The 19356-nt window shown below is 39.3% G+C and overlaps 2 protein-coding genes across 2 annotated transcripts in view; both read left to right on the top strand.

Moving 5' to 3' along the window:
- Nucleotides 1-2994, top strand: part of LOC134467645 (butyrophilin subfamily 1 member A1-like) — a 33591-nt gene extending 30597 nt beyond the window's left edge. The window contains exon 5 of the mRNA XM_063221483.1: nucleotides 2926-2994. Within this exon, the coding sequence (XP_063077553.1) occupies nucleotides 2926-2994 (69 nt within the window). The remainder of the gene's footprint in view (nucleotides 1-2925) is intronic.
- A 3967-nt stretch (nucleotides 2995-6961) lies between these two features.
- LOC134467646 (butyrophilin subfamily 1 member A1-like) lies at nucleotides 6962-10338 on the top strand. The gene is made up of 3 exons (XM_063221484.1): nucleotides 6962-7022; nucleotides 9089-9445; nucleotides 9534-10338. Exons 1-3 carry the CDS (start codon nucleotides 6962-6964, stop codon nucleotides 9857-9859), a joined length of 744 nt encoding a protein of 247 aa, XP_063077554.1. The 3' UTR covers nucleotides 9860-10338.
- Nucleotides 10339-19356: the final 9018 nt, after the last annotated feature.

The following is a 19356-nucleotide window of genomic DNA, read 5'->3' on the forward strand; positions in this document are numbered from 1 at the left end:
GAAGAGGAGAGGAAAGACAAAGAGAGGGACACACGGACGTCGTAAACAGGTCGTAAAAACGGACCGATGGCCACCCTAGGGACAACTGAGCGATCCACATATGTGTTGTGGATCGCTCAGTTGTCCCATATCTGTTTAATCATTCATTTTCAGATGCCCATGGTCTTACAAATCTGAAATTGTGCCCCTGAGGCATAGCCAAGATGGCCGCCGAGTGAAAGTGACTTTGAGACCACCACATCATGTGACACCCACCACCTGCCACTCCATCCTGTGATGAGTGCCACTTGACAGTGTTTGTTAGGGATGCACCAATACCGATACCGATACCGATACCGATAACAATACTTGCTCATTACACTCATGCTGCTCCAATACTAGGTACCGATACTGCTATTACACGAAACAACACAACATCTCATCACTTTCAGTTGATTTGAAAGCAGCATGGAAAAAAGTGCTGCCGCATACTTTTACTAACATTGAAATCTGCCTGGAAATGGACAATAAAATAAATATCACAGGCAGAAAAAAACAGGGCCGGGTATTTATTGTCATTGTATTTTGGGGGTAAAAGTAATGGTATCGGCACTCGGTATCGACAAGTACAGATATTGATTGTACTCGTACGGTTTTCAAAAAATGTGGTATCGTGCATCCCTTGTCTTTGTGCATGCATCTTTATCTGTTTCTATTTTGTGTTCTGTTTTTCTTGTCGTTATAAGTTGTGATTCCTAATATGTTTCTGTTTAAATCAGGCATTACCTTTGGTATTGTTTCTCACACTGTAACTCCGTGGATGTGAACACCTTCACAGTGGTTGCATGACTGAAGACGCCTGACAAACAAACACACTGCTGTACACCCATCCAACACTCCTCTACGTGATGTGGCTCTCTGATGTTGCTGTCGATTGAAAAATACAAAAGGACACTGCTAGTGTTGCCAGATGTGTCTGACCAAATCCCGCCCAAAAGCTTATCAAAAACCGCCAAATTGCGCTAAATTCCGCCCAAATCCAAAAAATTACATTGACTTCTATGGGCCAAAAACGGCTGAAAGAAACGCCAAATGGCACATTTTTCCCATTTTTACCTGCAGACGCTCATCCAAAGTAGCCCAATTGGCCGGGCACCCGCCCAATCTGGCAACACTGGACGCTGCTAGATTTGCCCTTTTGAAATGCAATGAATACATGAATACATGCCATTCTTGTGATTCTACCAAACCGCTAACAAACTGCTCATCAATCTTCATGGGTGCATTCTAACATTCGGAATTCTGTCCTCCCTTGCTCACTTAAATGCTTGTGGCCTCGCGATGACGTTACTGGCGACGTAAGTGTATTTCCGTATCTCGCAAAAGCGCAATTCTTATGTAATTTTCTCATTTGTCATTGGTACAGTGAATGAAGAATAGTCCCCCAAAAGTTGTTGTGGCTAGGCTGACAGCGGGGAAATATTATTGTTTTCCTCACGAAGGCAGGGCGTTAGTAAAACGCGAGGCCACAAGCACAGATCGAGGACGGGAGTCCGCACATTGGAAGGCAACCTATATCTCTTAACACTTAGCATGTTGTTTCCATGCAGTGTTCAATGAAAGAGCTCGAAGTGCTCATGGCTGCACCATGTTTTTACATCATGTTATGTCTTGTATTTTATGTCTATGTCTAAGTCTAATGACCTCTCTCCCTTCCTCGCCTCTCTCTCTCTTTCTGTCTTTCCCTTTCCAATCCCAATTCCAATTCTCTTTCTGTCTCCCTTTCCAATTGTTCACCCTCATCTTCCTCTTTCCTCTTCCTCATCCTGCACCTCCACCACCACTATCAATGTCTACACCCCTTCCACCACTTTCATGCGTCTGCCACCACCACCACCACCTCCAATACCACCCTCTACCACCATCACCGCCACCACATCACTCCCCATCCCTCCATCACCTCCTCCACAACCACCTACATCACATTCACCTCCACCACCACTACCCATGTCTCCATCCCCCCACGCCTCAACCACCACCTCACACCGCAACCACCTCCACCACTACCCATCCCTCCCCATCCTTCCACCACCTCCTCCTCCACCTCCACCCCATCCTCCACCACCACCATCTCCTCCACCATGACCACCACTACCAATCACTCCCCATCCCACACAACCACCACCACCACCACCACCACTGCCATACCTCCTCCTCCACCTCCTCCACCACCTCCACCTCCACCTCAACCTCCTCCTCCTCCAACACTACTCTCTATCACCACCACTACCCATCACCAACCTCCTCCACCTCCACCCTTCACGTGTCCTTCAGCCGCTACCAGTCTATACGCCGCATGCCACCGAGTTCCCTCAGACCACGGGCACCCTCTGTCCACAGCCCCACCAGTCACCTCGACGACCCCGACACCGACCCCTCTTCCTCACCCATCCTCTACTAGGACATGGTCACCGCGACAACCATTCTTCTTCTCCCATCCTTTACCAGGACATGCACACCTCCCAGGATACACTGGGCTCCTGAGCCTCTACCTCCCCCTCTACTAGGACATCCACTCCCCTCTCCACAGCCTCTACCTCCCCCTCTACTAGGACATACACTCCCCCCTCTACAGCCTCTACCTCCCCTCTCCTCTCCCCCTCTACTAGGACATCCACTCCCCTCTCCACAGCCTCTACTGCCCCCTCCTCTACTAGGAAATCATCTCCTCTACCTCCCCATCTACTAGGACATACACTCCCCTCTCCACAGCCTCTACTAGGATACGAGTGTCGCTACCGCTTCTCCCTCCCCTCTCACCCTCTACTAAGATACAGCCGCCACCTCCTCTCCCTCAACTAGGTTACACATCATGCCTCCGCTCCTCCTGCCCCTTCCCGCCTCTCTTGCCCTTCCTGCCCCTTCCCGCCTCTCTTGCCCTCCCAGAAAGAGATCATCGCACCTCCAGCAAATCCTCCCCCAGAGTGGTTTGGTGAAGCTGTCATTGGCGTGTGATGTTGTGAGACACGAGAGCGATGTACAGTACAAGCTTCTGGCTAATCCTGCTCCTCCACCCACGCCTCACTCTTCACCTCCTGAAGATGCTTACCCAGCTGGGGCTGAGAGATGCGTATACGTACAGCCATGGGCTCAAAGATGCTTACCCAGCCCGGGCGATAGACAAGGCAGGACTGGGATCGAAAAATGGTCCGGGCATTTTTGGCATAGGCCGGCCCCTAACACAGACACAGGCCCCTTTCATACTGCCTGACTCCACTGTCTATATTGATGATGAATCAATGGGGCTCCCTATCAACATTGCGGCCCAATCTCTAGGCAAACAGGACTGTCGGCCCACCGGGAAAATGCCCTGTATGCCAGATGAGCAATCCAACCCTGGGGATAGAAGATGAGTATACAGCCACAGCCGGGGCTGAAAGATGCTTACCCAGCCCCTGGGGCTAAGCCTCCTCAACTCTGGCCCCAATCTCTCTGGGACTTGAATCAGCTCAGCAGAGAGCTTGGCATCTTGGCCAGAGGAGTTGGACATCAGACCTCAACAGCTGACTGTAATATCAAGAAAAACAATGGGGCTGTGGTTGTTTTTCGCCCAGCACTGCTGGATTTACCTTGTCTCATTATTTATTTAATGGGACTTTTCCTCCTTCTAAGGCATAGATAGGTGGAAAATTGACTTTTTAAGGACCTCATGAATACGTGTACTCTTATTTTGAAATACCACGGCTGCATGATGGGTTAATGTTATATTGTCATTAACTTAATAACTGAAAATAAAGTCAGCGACACATCTTATATTAATGTAGTGACGTTTCGGGCAGCATGCCCTTCATCGGACAGCTTTATTTTCAGTTTTCATGTGACTTTGCTGGTCCTGCACCCAGTCTTTTTTGACATGGATGCGTGTTTTTTCTTTGTTAAATATTGTCATTCACTGACATTAGAAAAGACTCACTGTGAAAGCCTTGTGTAAAATAGAGTATTTTTGGCTATGTTATGTACTGTACATATACATATGTGAAATCATCTATCAGATCAACATTGATATAGGGTGATCTGATGATGTAGGCCATTGGCTATTGACCTAACTACTAGGGAAAGGCGACATAAGAGACAAGAGAAAAAGATCTTCTTCTCCTCCTTACTTTGTGATACAAATAATGAAATTAGGTTTACACAACGTCAAAGCGGAACACTTTTGGACTACTGAGTCATGAATAAGATGTTTTTTTTGTTTTAAAAAAGAAAAGAAAATATATACGTATGTGGTGCTCAATATATGACGGAGCTCATTTATAATACTGTATATTCGAACAACTGTAGTTAATTATGCTTTGGAATATGTTTTAGTAGTGTTGTTACTATTCTTTTTTTCATGTAATATTATGTTTTGTAAAGACTTCCATTGTGAGATAACAAACAAAATGTATTTGATAAAACAATTCATGTACTGTATTGATGTAATTTCAGGACAAATATTGTGCCCAGTACACAAGTAACAGGCAGTGTTCACAATATTGTGTAAAATGTAATTAGTTGGAAATTCAGCATTTGTGTGTGTGCATGATTGTTTTGGGCATGTATGAAGATGGGTAAATAAGGGTCCGCTCTAACAAGAGTGCCGCAACTTGCTAATGTTGAAACTCAACGTGTGTGTGTGTGTGTGTGTGTGTGTGTGTGTGTGTGTGTGTGTGTGTGTGTGTGTGTGTGTGTGTGTGTGTGTGTGTGTGTGTGTGTGTGTGTGTGTGTGTGTGTGTGTGCGCCTGCATATGTGTGTGTGTGTGTGCGTGCATACGTGCGTGCGTGTATGTGTGTGTTCGTGTATCAATAAAGCAATCTGCAGAGGTTTTCTCAGATTATGTGATATTTTATATACTACTGCAAATACTGTCTTTGTGTATGTGTATACACTGTATATGACTAAGCACTGCCTGTTCTTTACATGCAAATAAAGTACATTTCACAATCACCATGAAATAGAATTTGAATTCTTTTGAACTGACCATTATCCATAACTTGTGTGACAATATGTGTGAATCCAAACTTATTTTAGCAGCCTTTGCTACAACGGACATCATGATATACAGTCTTGTGCAAAACTACTGCATTATAGATTTCTTATTGATTTGCTCTTTTGTCACCCTTAGCTTTTCAGATCATCAAACAAATTTAAATAAACAAATGTATGACTGTAACCATAAAAGATGTTTGTTTCCAGAACTGACTGTAGATCTAAAATTATGGTAAAGCCTCAGCCAGTCCGGAAGAAAACAAAGGACTTCAAACTATACTAAACAGAAAGTTGAGGAGGCGTCACAGGGGTTACCTGCTGTCCGCTATCCAACATGTTTCATGTTTCAATATAAACATGATGTTATCTTGGGCTGGGCTGATGCCCCACAGGATGAATAGGCCAGATATGATCAGAGCCTCAGTCAGGCTAATTTATTTCTGAAGATCTTTGTAATGATATGCATACTGTATGCTTTGTGTAAGAAGAAAATATAGAATGTGCAAAAATGTGTGCAAATTCTAGATGCTCTTTATATTTTATTCCATTCTTAATTCATGTTATTCTGTAATTAGTTGATAATTCTAAGAAAATGGTTATTGATTTAAAAAAAAGTTTGATGACGCTCCCTTATAGGGACGTAACTGAGAACATGCAGCACCAGTTGAGTATAGCTGTGCAAGGCACGGGAAGATAACTTTTTGTCATCGTGCACCATGCTTGAAGTGATTTTGTAACATTTTAATTTTCTAAATAAAGACACCTTAATTTGAAGAGCTTGTCATGTCTTGCGCAGGAAGAATGTACTGTCACTCTGCAGCTCTAAATGGTATTTTTTCGAAACTGAAGAAAGTGCCACCACTACACTTTGGTTAGGGCATGGTGCTATGAGTATTTCCTCCCACTAATCGGTATTAGTGTATTCAGAGTTCACAGTATTCAGATTTTTGCACGTTTCAAATGTCATACATGATGGCTTTGTCATGGTGAATGTTATCAAAATAGGTTCAACCTGCCTGTCCTGCTTGACCAGGTTTGTGAGCGAACGATAAGACTGGCTTGAGATAACACTGATAGGACATTGCAGTACCGTATTCCGAGAAGACAGTCGATTCCACAGGTAAGTCGGTGGTTTTCTTACAGCAGCCTAATTAATATTTGTAACTAAAACTACTACTGCATAGCAATAGCAATAACATTTGTATAGCACTTTATCATACACTACTGTCATTCTATGTGCTTAAATAAAATAAAAAATAGAAGAGACAAGGAAAATGTAATGTAGAAAATATAGGAAGTAGGCTATTATAGAGACCTAACTAAAGGCAGATGAAAATAAAACCGTTTTAAATGTCTTTTAAAAACATAACACTGTTGTGGCAGGTGTAACTTACCGCACTTTACAGGAAGTAAAGGCATGGATTAATTTCACCATATACTGGTTAGATACAAAATCTTAAACTATGTTCCGAAGTTGCCAAAAAGCTAATGTAGTTTTTGATGAGATCATTGAAACTGAATAAATAATAATGATTAATGTCCCACAGCTGCCAACGTAATATAATCCTGACAGTGTCCACTTGAAATGTGTATGTAGCCTATTACTTGAACTGTCTTGTCAGAAAGAGTCATGCGATTGCTGATGAACATCGTCTTGGGCTGAAAATAACATGTCTTTATATGCCTTTATGGCCGTGAGAAAGGCTTCATAGTACCATGATAATAGTTTTCATGCGCTGATGGGTTTTTTGGCAGTTGGCCTACTGTAACGATGCCATTAGGCCTACAAAAAAGAGACAAGGACAGGCTTGACTCTAAAATGCAGCTTGCTAATAAAAGGCAGTAATGAACAGTACATTTCAATTGAATTGCATGTCAATATATATATATTTTAATTAATTTAAATGTTGAACTTTTTCACCAGTGATGTTGTTCGTCTGTGCCCGTGGGACTATGCTCTGGATGTGCCTCTGTGTGATCGTGTTCCTTCCCATCAGCACGAGATGTAGCACAGGTAAGTGGCCATCATTGTTAAAAAAAACACTTTCGGTACAAGAGAGCAAAAGGAATGTATAACAGTATACCATGCATGTGCTGAGCATGTAGGCCTATTTACTGTAAAGGCCGCACCCTCCTAGTGACGCAACACCTTCGGCGTACAGTCTCGAAGAGATTTAAACGTTGATGATAATCAGGCTAGGTCAGAGCTAGCCTGGAAAATTCCATGCTGCTTTCCCGTTACCATGCTGGTAGCCACGAAACCCACAATTAACTAGCCTATGGTTAGGCCTATTCATGGTTTTCGTGGTCACAAGCCATGCTCAAAAAACATGAAAACCATGAATATGAATATACAATTCAATTCAATTCATTCTTTATTCCAGACCCAGGGGGATCCATATCACATTAAAAAAGACAAAGCATCACAACACAGTACATATCTTAAAAAAAAAAAAAAAAAAACCCGAACAACTGACAAAGAAAAGAAGGGGGGACAAAAAAAAACAAAAACAAAAAAATTAAAAAAAAACACAGATATATCATAATTCTCATTTTCGTAAGGGTTGCATAATCTAGTGGTTCCCAAACTTACCATGACAAGCCCCCCCATAAACCGGTAGATTCAAGCCAAGACCCCCCATTATATGGGTTGTGCTCGTGCCAGACTATTTTTCCTGTAAACCCCCTTTCACAACCATAGTCTACTGTATGTCTGTGTGTCAGTGCCCCACTGGGATTTGTAAAATAACGATAATAGCAGTAGGCCTAAGGTTCAGAGATGGAATACAATATTATAATACAATATTCAATTATTGGGAATGTTTTTCTTGCGTACTTCAGGGTACGTTAATTATTCAATTATTTATTTAGTTTTGCTATACTTTTTCTTGCAACTTGCTGCGACCCCCCTAGCATCCCCTCACAGCTCCCCGAAGGGAAGGGAATGACGCACTAGTTCTCTCATTGGCCCTGAAGGAAACAGTTATCTGATTGTTGCTAAGGCTGATATATAGGGGCATGGAGGTCCAAAACACACATAGATTTGAAGTCCTCCCACAGCCTAGGCAGATGCCCTGCAAGCCTACTGTTTATAGCAGCCTCATTAACCCCTTTAAGCCTGGAGCGGCATAGACACTGCATTCAGGCTCTTGAGAAAAAGCATCTTGTAATGAAAATGAGGGCATGCAAGGTGAGGGTCCTAACCTTTCAATGCAACTTTTTCATGTTTTATGTACTTCGGAGGCTATTTAGGGCACCTTTCCATAAAAAGCAGGTGCTAAAATGGGTTAAGGATTAGAAGTCAAAGTCAAATTTATTTCTATAGCACATTTCATACACGAGTGCAAATCAATGTGCTTCACAGAGGTAAAAGAAGGGAAACAAAGAAAAATAACTATTGGATAGAAAAATGTAAACATTAAAGTAGAACATTAAATGATCAGACAAAAAAAAGACACATCAAGATTAAAAAACATTGCATTACAGTCATAGAAAGTAGGCTACATTTGGATGCACAACATTAGATAATTGGAACAAATAATAATAGCAAAGATAAGACATAAAATTGTGGTTGTTGGAAGACATCTGTGAATGATTTAGTTTTGTACATTTAAAACTTTCTATGGTGCATTTTAATACAATCAGGAAGCTGGTTCCAGCACCTTGCTGTGTAGTGGTTAAAAGCTGCCTCTCCATACTTTGAATTGACTTTGTGGATTACTAGTAAGAAAGAGGCACATACTACTGAATCCTATTCCAAACTTTAGAACTATGTAGCTGCATCCATATATTACATCCAAACAAAGCTGTTCCCTAATTGAGAGAGATGGAATGCTGTTAACAGTCCACCATTCATGGAAATCATTGCCCACTACCACCGAGTTCAAATGAGTTTTACTTTTGTGCTGTTTTTCCATCCGTTCACCAACTCTGCTGATATTACTCCTAGTTCCAAGTTACTAGTATGTTAACATAATTTATTCATCAGTAGGTGAATGGTTAAAACTCAATTATTAAACCTGAGAGGAGGTGGGAAAGTTTGTAATGCCACTTTGTGTAATCATTCTCCTGTTTCCACAGGGCCTTTCCATGTTGTTGGACCAGGTCATGTTCTTCATGCTGTTGCTGGTGAAGACCTTGTCCTACCCTGCACCCTCAAGCCCAGCATTAGTGCAGAGGGGATGACTGTGGAGTGGTTTAGACTGAACTATCACACAGCGAAACCCCTGGTGCATCTTTACAAAGACTATAGGGCTCAAAATGACAACCAGATCCAGTCTTACAAGGGAAGGACCTCTCTGTTCCAAGACGACTTAAAGAATGGCAATGTCTCACTGAAACTCAGCCAGGTGCAGCTATCTGATGAGGGAGACTACAAATGCTACATACAATCTGAAATATACGATGATGATAACCTTGTCCGGGTCATTATCAGAGGTGAGCTTTTCAGAATTTACAGATTTAGTTTCTTCTTTGAGGCAGTGATGGTGAGTGGTGGCTTCAAACTTATTTTTTTGCTTTTCAGGTATTGGGCAAGCCCCACTGTTGTCTTTAGAAGACAATGCGGATGACAGAATCAATCTGGTATGTGAGTCTGGAGCCTGGAAACCCAAGCCATCCATTGATTGGTTGGACCATGAGGGGCGAATCCTGAACGCAGAGCCTCCAGAAGAGCTCAGTGATGCTCAGGGCTTCACAGTGAAACGACAGCTGACCATACACAAGAACGATACAAAGCGATTTGTTTGCAGAGTGTCACAGATGGATTCCAGAATAGACACAAAAGTTACTAAAGAGGCCATGGTTCAAATCCCTAGTAAGAAAAAATATAATTTTATGGTCTCTGCATAATATGTATTTCCTCAATAGCTTTATTTGATGATGATGTATGAAATTACCCCGCATAGACTCCAAGAAACCAATTGTTATGCATGCTGTTAAGTGTAGAGTGTATATTTTTAACCTTTTTTTCCAGAATGCTGCCCATTCACAAATGTAGGCTATGTCTTTTGAGAAGCCAGTCTGGTCCTTGTTTAGACCAGCCATTGAGACCACGGCGCGCAAGGCAATGCGGGATCCAGGCTTGTGCATACTTCAGAATTTCTGAATTGAATTAAACTCAGGAAGTGGAATTGAATGTAAATTTGAATTGACTCCACCCCTAGAGGATGTTGGATTTAATTCAATTTGAAGGGCAGGAAATGGAATTGAAACTGAATTGCAATTCAGAGAAATTCATCCAGCCACCACATGTCAGTGAGATTATGATACTTTGACATGTGCTTTCTGCTAAATAATCATGATTACATCACAGGGACAATACAGCACCAACATATCACTGATTCTTGAAAGTTTGGCAAAAACATGTCCCTGCAGTAAAATATTAATTCTGTTGAAAATCAACTAAATTTTCACAAACAAAATGAACCCAGTTAATGGCCAAGGGGTCTGTCACACGAATACACAGTTGTTTGAAATATTTAAGTGTAATTTTATTACTTTTCATGGCTATAAACCTGTCCACACCCTGTAAAAACGCCTGTCCCAAGGACTGGAATCATCATTTCAATTGACTTAAAATACAAAAATCACTAACAGAATTGAACAATATCACCATGATGTGGAAGACCATATTAAAGTGGTTCTACAGATGTGTACATAGTGGATGTAAAACAATATTTACTATTATTTACTGATTGCTCAAAATGTGTCCAGCATATTGGTCACCACCGTCAGATTTTTTCTAAAAGACAATAAAATCAGGTATGCACAAGGTAATTTTCATTACTGAGGACCCCTTTTCAAACCTTTAGCTCTACTGCCTACTTCACCATCACTGAAGCTCCTGTAAGTTTATTATTTTGTCCTCAATTTGTTAATTTGTTTGGACACTGGTACTGTCCCAACCAAAAAATGTCAACACCGTCGGGGGTTTTAATAGTATTGTATTACATTAATGTTAATAAATATAATTTTTTTCAGAAAAGGTATGAAGCACCCAAGAAACAGAGCGAAAATGAAATGGCTAATGTGAACAAACAATGCATAATATTTAAAAGAGTGTTTTTTTGTCTCACACCGTCAGATGTCACCACCGTCAGATTTTGTTCTGCTCATCATGTTGTTCCATATTTTACTAAATTGTGCTGGTTAATGAAACATTACTAGGCATGTTAGTAATAATTGTGATCCAAAATGATACTCTAGCCACCATTGAGGTGCATTTGGAAGATTTTTTGTCAGAAAACCTGACGGTGGTGACATCTGATGGAGTTCACCAAAAAACACATGTTTTACGTGTTTTTGACATGTTTTAAGAATATGCATACAATAAGTATCTACAGTTATGTTGAATTGTTAAAGTAATTCACTTTAATACAGTAAACATGTGTTTTTACTTCTAATTCTGTCTGCCGCTGTTGACAAAACAAGAAAGAGCCCATTTTATGAAAAATGTTAAACATGGGGAGCTTGGCCAATGCATTCACTGCACAGCCAAGACCTACATCTATGATAATACACCTCTGTATTTTGGATTTAAAAGCTGTTTTTACCACATTTTCAACAACCAGTGGCTTCCTTCCTAGATAATCTAACTAATGAAGTAAAAACACATGCTCATACTGTGCACACACAAAAATAAAGTGTTTATGCAAGATGCCATTGACTTGAGAGGGCTATTTATTTTGCTAAATGCAGGTACTAATTAGGCCACTTTCACCACTCTCAGATTACTGTCACCACCGTCAGTTCTTAAGTCACCACCGTAAGAAGGAGTTTTGGACATTTTAAAGGAATGTGCTTACAACATTTTCCTTAGGAGTTGTTGAAATATCAAAGTAATAGCCAATTTAAGCCTACACGAATATTTGTGAAATTACAAAAAATTGTTTGTTCTATTTAGGCGTTAAGTAAGCATCGTATGACGGTACATATTTTAAAATTAGAACACATGAAACAGTATTAAAATAGAACAAAAGTGAATTTTCAACATTTAAAGGCATATGTGTGAACCAAAAAATACACATAATCACTTAAAAACTCCAGATACATATGTAACCAAATCAATACAATTTTAATAACTTTTAATTGTGTCTGACGGTGTTGACAAAAAACAAGGTATGATCGGAGAAAAGCCTGATTTCTGAAAAAAATACATAATGGGGAGATTGGCCTTGTGCATTTCTGAAAAGCCAAGACCTTAGTCTACGAGGATATACCATATAATTTTGTAATTCACCTCGTTTTTTTCTGTCAACATTACAACCTGTTTTAGCCACTTTCTCAAGAATCAGTGATATATTAAATACCATACACCCAATGCTACAGTGTATCAAAAAGACACAAAACATGCAACAATAATTGTATGAAAACACAGCATTGTGTTTCCAAAGTAATACTATAGGCTACAGCAATAAATGTAAAACAATACAACAACAAGCAGCGGCAACAACAGCAAAAATGATTGCTAATAATATGTAGCCCAGTAATGCACGCCGTACCTCCTGTGCACGCTGTAATAGTCATTGAAAAGTTAACTCCCATAGTACTACACTACTGCGACATAACAAATGACCTTTAGTAATGCACTATGACTGGCAACAGCAAATTTATTACGGTGTATTTTAACGGGTTAACTAGCAATGCATTCAACATTCAAAATGATGTAACAATGGTAATAAAATGTTTTTTAAACTACACAGGCCCCCATTGTAATGTTCAAAAATGGCATTTAAAATAATTAGTGTAACACAAAGCTTACAGATGATTTTCACTTAAATACTTCTATTTTTTTTAACTAACCGAAACTGCATGATTGTGCACACCACCCCTCTAACAAATAGAGGATGATAGTGTACTAGCTCAAAATGGAAGCTAAAAAGATTAATAAAAAAACTGGAAATGTCATAATGGCCTACCTAATTCATACCTAGGCCTAAAGCCTAGCCTTCCTATTATGTTTGTATTATGTAGAGTTCCTATTACTTTGAATTTCAATGAGTTTCAGGGAATTCCAATTATAGGCTACTTCCTGCAATTTCAATTTGAATTGCAACTCCACTTCTTGTTAGGAATTTCAGTCCAAATTCATATTGAAATAGAAGAATTTAATTGGAATTCTTGTGTCATTCTCAGTTCAATTCAGAATTTTGTCCAAGCCTGGTGGGATTTTTTTTAATGGTCAGCCTTCTGTCCTCCTTTACCATAAAGCACTTTGTGTTGCCTCTTAGCCCACTGAACAAAGGTGTTTAATTCCTCTTCGACTCTTCAAGGTTTGCATTTCATTACCATAACATAGTTCAATATATTTTGTTATTGACTTTTCAAGGGAACACAGGTCTCTCTTCCTCTTTATTCCTCTCACTGCTGCTCTTCCTGAGCAGAAATGACTCTCTCTCTCTCTCTCTCTCTCTCTCTCTCTCTCTCTCTCTCTCTATCTCTCTCTCTCTATCTCTCTCTTCTTTATTTATTTATCAGTCTTCATACTTGGTTTGCAGGCAAATTCTTTACCCCACCTCCTCCATGTCCATGCATTGGACAATGGGTTGTAATGGGCATCATAACCTGTGTGTCAGTGGTGATGGTAACATACTTAAAATGTAAATCAAGAAAAATGCCTTTGGGTAAGTGTTGTTTATTTACAATCATTCTCTGTTATCACTGATTTGGACTATTTAAGAACACTGCAAAAATAAATGCAGACAAGGAAGAAGGTCACTGGAGCATCTTCAGATGTGGATATTTTACTGCGAGAGTCGAAGAAGACTCATGGAAACGGTAGTCACTTAACAATAAAATATCCACATCTGAAGATGTTCCGGTGACTTTCTTCTTTGTCTGCACCTACTAGTCCTTTCCTGTGACACACCAGATTGTGAAGTGCAGGAGCACAGATATCTTTCTTTTCTACTGCAAAAAAAGTCAGCTTCTATTCAATGCAGTTAATTTTATCAAATGATGAGTCAAATACTGTTACAAACAATAGTCCTTTTCACAATGTATTCTTTCTGTGTTTCTGAAGCCAGTTTTTAGGCTATTTATTGAAAATAAGATGAGTCATATCTTACAATTTTTTTCGTTATTTTCACATTATATATTTCCATATCGCTACACATGGCAGGTATCAAAGAAAATGCCTAATGTGTTAATTTTTTTTTTCAGCGCGTGAGTTGAAAAACGCAAGTAAGGCCACTTTTTATTTTTTAAATAATTCTGTTTACTGTTATTTTTACCTCCGCCAAGGAGGTTGCGCTTGACCGAGTTTGTGTGTTTGTTTGTTTTTCTATTCGCGCAACCTGTTTATGCACAGTGTCCATATATGTGGACAGTAATTCTAACTCCACTTAGGATAGGTAAATTGTGGTTATTTTTTTCCAAATTATATATAAGTACCATGAGGTTCATTACAATACTTTAAAGATGTCCTCTCATCGTTATTTCATACATACTGCTGTGTTCCCTATTGTTATTGAATGTGTTATGTGTAGGATCTGTTTAAAAAACGTTCTGGTTGCTTTGTTTCAAGCCGTTTTTGCAAGCGAGTAAGGTGGCTTGAGGACAAACGAGAGGGTTTTCCGGGTTTCTCGTGGATATCCGTCTCTGATTGGCTCCCTCCTCCTGCTCTGCAGAGAGATTCTAAAGGTTATCGACACACCACTTCCCGAGCGGTACTGCACTAATAGGGGCGCCAACGGAGGCGTGCAGGCTCCATTCAGGGCTGTGCTCTCTCGACAGCGACCCCTAGGCAAACTGCAGACATGGGTCGACTATAGTGGGAAGGCTGTATGTAAACTGGCTGTGTGTTCTGTGTGCATCTGAGAGTGGCAACCGGCTGAGATGCTAAGCTAGGTTTTGGACCACCAGGCGTCGCTTGTTTTGAAAGGAAGCAGAAAAAAATTACTCGACATGTTTTTAGAAAAATGGGTCAACATAAACCCATGTGGGCAACTCCTTCTTTCGATGTAACGCAACACAGACAGGCTTTCGTGATTCGCTCCTGGCTCTGCATTGTTTATGTCAATTGGGAAACATCCAGGCGAGGTGACGCATCACTATAAAGCCTTGCATGTGAGTTTAACTTGGGGTGACCGTCCGTTTTTCAAAAGGAGCGAGTAAAACTGTTTTTTTTATCGGAAGTTGGCCTTTAGCTGCAGTTATATTTTTTTGTATGAAATAGTGTTTGATGACATCATTAATCCAAGATGTCCACCAAAGTGAGTTATGACCATAACAACCCACGTTTATGTCTGAAAATCAACCACAGGGCAAGTTCAGGTAAAAAAAAATGTTATGATGTTTAGTACAGTTCACTTGAGAAGTCTATGTTGTTAAAATCCAAATTTACTATATAAATCTACTGTCCACATATGTGGACGTTGAGCATCAAGGGAGTCTAATGATCAACATATTATTTATGTTTAACTTAAGAATATTCTGCTGATTTTGGGTCGATAATTTGTGCTATGAGCATTTATAATGAATATAGTGTGAAATAAATTATTTTTAACATATTTAACACATTTTAACACTTTTCATTTCATAAATTAAAGAGAAAATACCTAAATTAGTGTTTCACACGTGTGTCTATAGGCATATTTCAGGTTTCCCCCCCCCCCACAAGGATGACACAAATGATGTAGAAATTAAATAGAATACATGCTGAATCAACTACAGCTGTGTCTTCATCAGAATTTGTTTTTTCCACATGCAACAAGGTTTCCCGACAAAATCTTCCCATAGCTGTGTATGTAAATACTTAATTGAAAGTTTTTCCATTTTTTTCCCATCTTTGTTGGTTAAATCGTGTAATATATGATGTGTAAGTGTATATAATATTGTAATATGACATAAGGTAACATGGAAAGTAAGTAGAACAACTTGCTTTTATAATAGGGGCTCTATTTAATACTATATTTTACAGAAAATACTTAAAAATGCTGATGAATGACTACAAATTCATTACCTTTCATACAGGGACACACATGATGTAGGATTGAGCTAGAATACATGCTGAATCAAACGGAGCTTTTTGTTCACCAGTATTGGCTATCGTCTCACATGCAATAAGAATTTCACACATATCTTTCTAAGGGCGTCTATGGCTGATTTTACATTTTTTTCTTAATAAAACTATGTTTGTTGGTTAATTAGTGATATCTGGTGTTAAGGTGTTATGTGTTGTTTTATAGCATAAAATACCATAAAAATGTAATAAAACAGCTTATTTTCAGCTTGAAATACAGTATAGGCTTATATAACTTTTCATTCCTTTGATGAGCGCAGTGTCCACATACGTGGACAGTATAATAACTTCTACATAAAGGAGACTTTTTGCAAAATTCCAAAAGATTCTTAATATTAGCTTCATTATGAGTGAGAAAATCAATAGGCCTATATAAAAAAATCTTACAATTTTTTTCATGAAAGGGTTATACATTTCCATATTGCTACACATGGCAGGCTAGGTAGGCTAGTATAGTGGTATCAAAGAAAATGCCTAATGTGTTAATAATATATATATATCTTTTTTTTCAGTACGTGAGTTGAACGACACAAGTAAGGACACTTTTCATTTTTTTAAAAATTATTTGTACCTCCGCCAATGGGGTTGTACTTGCCCGAGTTTGTGGGTTGGTTTGTTTTTCTGTTCGCTCGCTGTTGCAACTTCTACTGCCACAAGAAGAGGGCACATGCAAGGTGAAAATGAATTCACTTTGAGCAATGGCAGATATAGGGGGAGACCGGGGCAAGTTGGCACACATATATTTTCTAGGCCATTACAGGGCACATCTTCATGATGATGATGGTGGTGGTGGTGGTGGTAGTGATGTTGATGATGATTATGACTTACAACAATACCAGCTGTTGTGACTCCCTCTTTTTTAACCTTTTAACTTAAGCTTATGCTGCTAATGCACTTTTACTAGTGTACTTGTTTTTAACAGAAATATCTCTATTTTCTATAACATTTCTGTTTTTATCTATCTTGTATATTTTAACCTCCTGGTCCTGTGTCTGTATGTATGTCGTCTGTTTTTTGGAACAATCTGTATGTACGTTACTGCTGCAACACATGAATTTCCCCACTGTGGGATAAGAAAGGGCATAGTTGCTTAAAAATTCCAACTCTAAAATGATGCCCATCTTGAATAGAGTCAATCCATCTAATTCAGAGTGATCAAGGTTATAAAATGTTAAATTGAGTGAAATGTTTTTATTTTGTGATGTCCAAACTAAGAATTGGCACCTTCCACTAAATTAGCTCTGTAAAGCTAAATAGTAAATAATTGAAACATATATTGTGTGTGATCGATAGGGGGTCTAGCTATAATTTGATATTATACCTGGGATTCTGTGATGTCAGGTGTTAACAGGATAACATGATATCAGTCAAGGGTGCTGTCCTGTTGTGGACGGGGCAAGTTGGCACACTCATTCAGGTCAGGCATTTCCTAGCTATGCTGCTAGCATGGTAACTAGTAGTTCTAACTGAATAAATTAGCATTGTCAATGTACTACACTCACTCATTTCGTTGCTCATATGGGCCTATATTTGTGAGCATGGCAAGCCAAAGATGCTAACTTGTTTTGACAAAATGAGATTAATTTCCAGAGGTGTCAAAAGTAAAAGTAAAAGTTAAAAAAAAGAAACACAGTTTCCTTCCAACACAAGTAACTTAGCTGAGTAACCAGTAGACCTGTGTACTTGTCTTACGATCAGCTAACTCTGCGCTGGTTGGATCAAGTTTGAAGTTGTTCCTTGTTAGGTTTTCAGTGTTTTTCAGTAATAACACTGTCTATCTAATACATCTCATCAGATACAATGGAGTAAATGGTGTAACAGCTATGTAATGCCATGTGCTAGTGTTGTAGGCCTAATTACACCACAAAAGTACTTTTACTTTTGACACCTCTGTTAATACCTCTCTGTTCAGATCAGACAGAATGTTACCATGCTAGCAATGTAGCAACGTAATGTTTGAAGCTAAAGAGCTGTCACTTTTTTTTACTACCACCAGAGTTTGTATTATTGTATTATTGTTTTATAGAGTGGCTGTACACTGTAAAAAATGCCCGTTGAAATTATGGCAAAAAACTGTCAAATTGCAACAGTCAGTGACCGTAAAATGTAAAAAAGTTTATCTCTGTACTAAATATGGCAAGCTATTTAGTCAAAAAGCTACTGGACTGTTCTCTGTAAATGAAGATATTGGAAAATACCGTTAAGTGAGACGAAGTAATCAAGAAACGGTACATAACTTTATTTTTCACTGGTGTCAATGTGTAGAAAATACTGAACTGTTCACTGAAAAGAAAATATTGGAAAATACCGTTAAGTGAAGATGAAGTAGTCAAGAAACGGTACATTTTTCACTGGTGTACACATATGTACACAGCAAATTTGTCAGAGTTAGATTGATCAGAGTTAGACTGGTGTTCAGCCAAAATCTAAACATCAAGAGTTGCAGCAACACTACAGAGTGTTATTTGACTCCTCTGGATCTGAGTTGTTGAGCTAAGAGAGCTAGAGAGTTAATGTTTAAATCCCTAGAGAGTTATGAAAACATGCCTCCCCAATTTTCAAATGTTTTGGCAACATGAGCAGCCATTTTTGTTGAGTCCCCTATAAGTGAACCAAACTCAATCCTCTGTAAGTGAACCAAATTGTGAACCAACAGACAAAGAACTCTGTTCTGCTTTTCTTCACATTGTGTATACTACAAAAAGTAGGTGCTCTTTCTGGTCGTGTTAGGCTTTTTGTCCTCTTTTAGTCCAATAGATCTCTTGTGATTGCACTTGTTCCAGGTGTAACTTGTCAAACCACTGATAGGCTGGTTGTAACAGGCAGAGTTTGATGTCAACACGCTATTTGATTAGTAGCCATCAATGAGTATTAACTTAGAGTACAACCCTCTGCATGTGTTCTAGTTCATCCTGCGAAAAATTCAATATTTTTTTCCCTTATTGGACTTTGAGGCTTTGGCATCAGAGTTTTCGACTGAGAGGCAAATTGACACAGTAAACCTCTTCAAAATTCAAGAATATCTTGTTTTGCATTCCTCCTACCCAACAGAAAGCAATGGAGGTTATAATGAATTAAATATTAATTACTCCACAGAAAACATATTGCCTGTCTGCTTGGCTCCAGGTGCCTCCACGTTGTAGATTTGACAACAATGAAGCTGGCAACTGAATAAACTGTGCAACAGTTAAGGACTGCAAATGGCAACAGTTTGCACATTTTGCAGTAATTCACTGTAACTTATTATTTCTCCGGTAACAGCCTACAGTTTAGCCTCATTTAATGTGTAAAAAATACCTATATGCGAGTATAATCTGAAAAAGTC

The sequence above is a fragment of the Engraulis encrasicolus genome, chromosome 17 (assembly GCF_034702125.1).
Source record: "Engraulis encrasicolus isolate BLACKSEA-1 chromosome 17, IST_EnEncr_1.0, whole genome shotgun sequence".
NCBI classification, from domain to species: Eukaryota; Metazoa; Chordata; class Actinopteri; order Clupeiformes; family Engraulidae; genus Engraulis; species Engraulis encrasicolus.

Bases quoted from the DNA above. Each gene is read 5' to 3' on its own strand.
- LOC134467646 (XM_063221484.1), top strand. From the start codon at position 6,962: ATGCTCTGGATGTGCCTCTGTGTGATCGTGTTCCTTCCCATCAGCACG. The intron at 7,023-9,088 runs GTAAGTGGCCAT...CTGTTTCCACAG, and splicing joins CAGCACGAGATGTAGCACAG to GGCCTTTCCATGTTGTTGGA. The intron at 9,446-9,533 runs GTGAGCTTTTCA...TTTGCTTTTCAG, and splicing joins TGTCCGGGTCATTATCAGAG to GTATTGGGCAAGCCCCACTG.